The sequence below is a fragment of the Acyrthosiphon pisum genome, chromosome A3 (assembly GCF_005508785.2).
Source record: "Acyrthosiphon pisum isolate AL4f chromosome A3, pea_aphid_22Mar2018_4r6ur, whole genome shotgun sequence".
Taxonomy (NCBI): domain Eukaryota; kingdom Metazoa; phylum Arthropoda; class Insecta; order Hemiptera; family Aphididae; genus Acyrthosiphon; species Acyrthosiphon pisum.
Window position 1 is genome coordinate 35,492,399 of NC_042496.1, and position 2,638 is coordinate 35,495,036.

At 32.8% G+C, this 2,638-nt stretch overlaps 1 protein-coding gene across 1 annotated transcript; it reads left to right on the top strand.

Annotated features, from left to right (window-relative positions):
- Positions 1–607: 607 nt before the first annotated feature.
- Positions 608–1,432, top strand: LOC103309422 (uncharacterized protein K02A2.6-like). Its single transcript, XM_008184796.1, has 2 exons — positions 608–619; positions 806–1,432. Exons 1-2 carry the CDS (start codon positions 608–610, stop codon positions 1,430–1,432), a joined length of 639 nt encoding a protein of 212 aa, XP_008183018.1.
- The last annotated feature ends 1,206 nt before the right edge of the window (positions 1,433–2,638 follow it).

A 2,638-nucleotide genomic window follows, 5' to 3' on the forward strand; every position in this document is an offset into this window, starting at 1 on the left:
CAAAAGAATCTACAATCAACAATAAAACCGGATGGATAAAGGAAGAAGCTGACTTCAAATATCAAAACAAAGTCAGCAAGCAAAATCAGCCAAGCAGTCAATCACGGAAAAATCAAAATGTGGAACATGCGGTCGATCAAACCACACACAAAAAGAATGCCGATACAAGGACTACAGTTGTAATATTTGCAATATCAAAGGTCATTTGGCTCCTATGTGTAAAAGTAAGAACAATAAACCAAAGTATGATAACCGCTCACACAATAAATTTTTATCCGAAAATTCTGGTAATAACACGAATGAAAATATTCATGATGACGCAATCGCGTACAATTTATCTGACACTTTTTTTAATATGATTGAAAATAACTTTCAAAATAAAGTAAAACCGTACATAATCAATTTATTAATTGAAAATAAAGATTTAAAATTTGAAATAGATACGGGGGCTGTGCATAGTGTAATGTCAAAACAATTATATGATACAAGTTTTAATAATTTAACTTTATTACCAAACGATATTTCACTACGCGATTACGTCGGAAATGATATAAGCCCAATAGGAAAATTAATAGTAAATGCTAAATATTTGAAAAAGTCTTTTAAAATGTGCATTTACGTAATAAAAAACGGAGGACCGCCATTAATTGGTAGAAATGATTTAAAAATAATAAACTATTCTCCCATTTATAACACTATAAATGTAAACGAAAATATAGAGAATATATTAAAAAATTTCGAGCATTTATTCAAAAATGAAATCGGCACCTTTAATAAATACCAAATATCGCTAAACATTAAAAAGGGGGCAATACCCAAGTTTTTCAAGCCAAGGTCAATTCCCTTAGCACTAAAATCTAAGGTAGAGTCGGAAATTGATCGTTTAATAGATAATAATATTTTAACTCCTGTGAACTATAGCGAATGGGCCACTCCAATTGTTCCAATTCTTAAGCCCGACGGTACAGTTAGAATTTGTGGTGATTTCAAAATTACAATCAACCCCGTATTGGAAGGAACTGAGTATCCCTTACCAAAAATAGAACATCTTTATGCGAATATAAGTGGCTCAAAATATTTTTCTAAAATAGATCTCAAAGATGCATATCAACAAATGGTAATTAAAGAGAGTGATCGCAAATACACTACAATAAATACTCACAAAGGCCTATTCAGTTATACTCGAAATCCGTTCGGAATAAAAAGCTCAGCTGGGGAATTCCAAAAAGCCATGGAAATATCAACCACAGGCTTAGAAGGGATTGGTATATTTCAAGATGACATAATAGTTGCGGGAAAAACGGTAGAAGAACACAACAATAGATTAAAAAAATTACTTAACGTTTTATCCGAAGTTGGTTTAAGGGTTAAACAAAACAAATGTAGTTTTCTCAAAAATTCAATTGAATATTTAGGTCATAAAAATCGATGAGCATGGCTTGCACACCTTAACTAAACACATAAATGCAATACAATCGGCCCTGGTTCCAGAAAATAAAACTATGTTAAAATCATTTTTAGGTTTAGTAACATATTACATTAAATTTGTTCCAAGAGCAGCAGACATTCTTAAACCGTTATACTCATTACTAAGACAAGAAAAAAAAATGGCTATGGTCACAAGAATGTGATCAAGCATATAATAACATAAAAAAAATGCTTATCTCAAGTCCTGTGTTAGCACATTATGACCAAAAACTTCCCATAAAACTCACGGTCGATTCTTCGTCATACGCACTAGGTGCAATCATATCGCACACTTATCCTGACCACTCAGAAAGACCAATTGCATATGCATCACGAGTATTGTCAAACAGTGAATGCAAATTTCCACAAATCGAAAAAGAAGGTCTAGCCATAATTTTTGGTGTTCAAAAATTTTACGATTATTTATACGGTAGAAAATTTACATTAGTTACTGATCACAAACCGTTAATCCACATATTTGGAGAAAAAAAAAGGAATACCAATTTATGCGGCAAATCGCTTACAACGTTGGGCATACGTTCTTTCTTCATTCGATTTTGAAATTAAGTATATTAAATCAGAAGGAAATACTGCTGACTTTTTATCACGCATTAAAACAAACCAATGCAACAATAATATTAATGAATATGATGACGCTCACATCAATTTTATTCACGAACAGTCACCATTTCCGCTAGATTGGCACAAAATTAAAATTGAAACGAAAAGAGATCCAATTACCTCTAGAGTATTACACGCTACAAAAACAGGTTCATGGAGTAATGACTTTTCAATAAATTCCGAATTAAACTCGTATAATACACGCAAAATAGAAATTACTGCTGAACAAGATTGTTTATTTTGGGGCTATAGAGTAATCATACCAACCAAATTCCGTAAGTCAATTCTAACTGAACTGCATTCTTGTCATATTGGCATGTCGAGTATGAAAAGCATTGCGCGTTCGTATTTCTGGTGGCCTAGTATAGATAAAGAAATTGAGGATATGGCCCGAAACTGCAATGAATGCATAAATGCGAGACCTAATCCTCCTAAGTCAGTACTAACTCCGTGGAAATGGCCACAAAGACAATGGGACGAGAGTGCCATTGCGATTTCTTAGTCCGTACAAAAACAAAACATTCCTAATTATTGTCGATGCAACCACAAA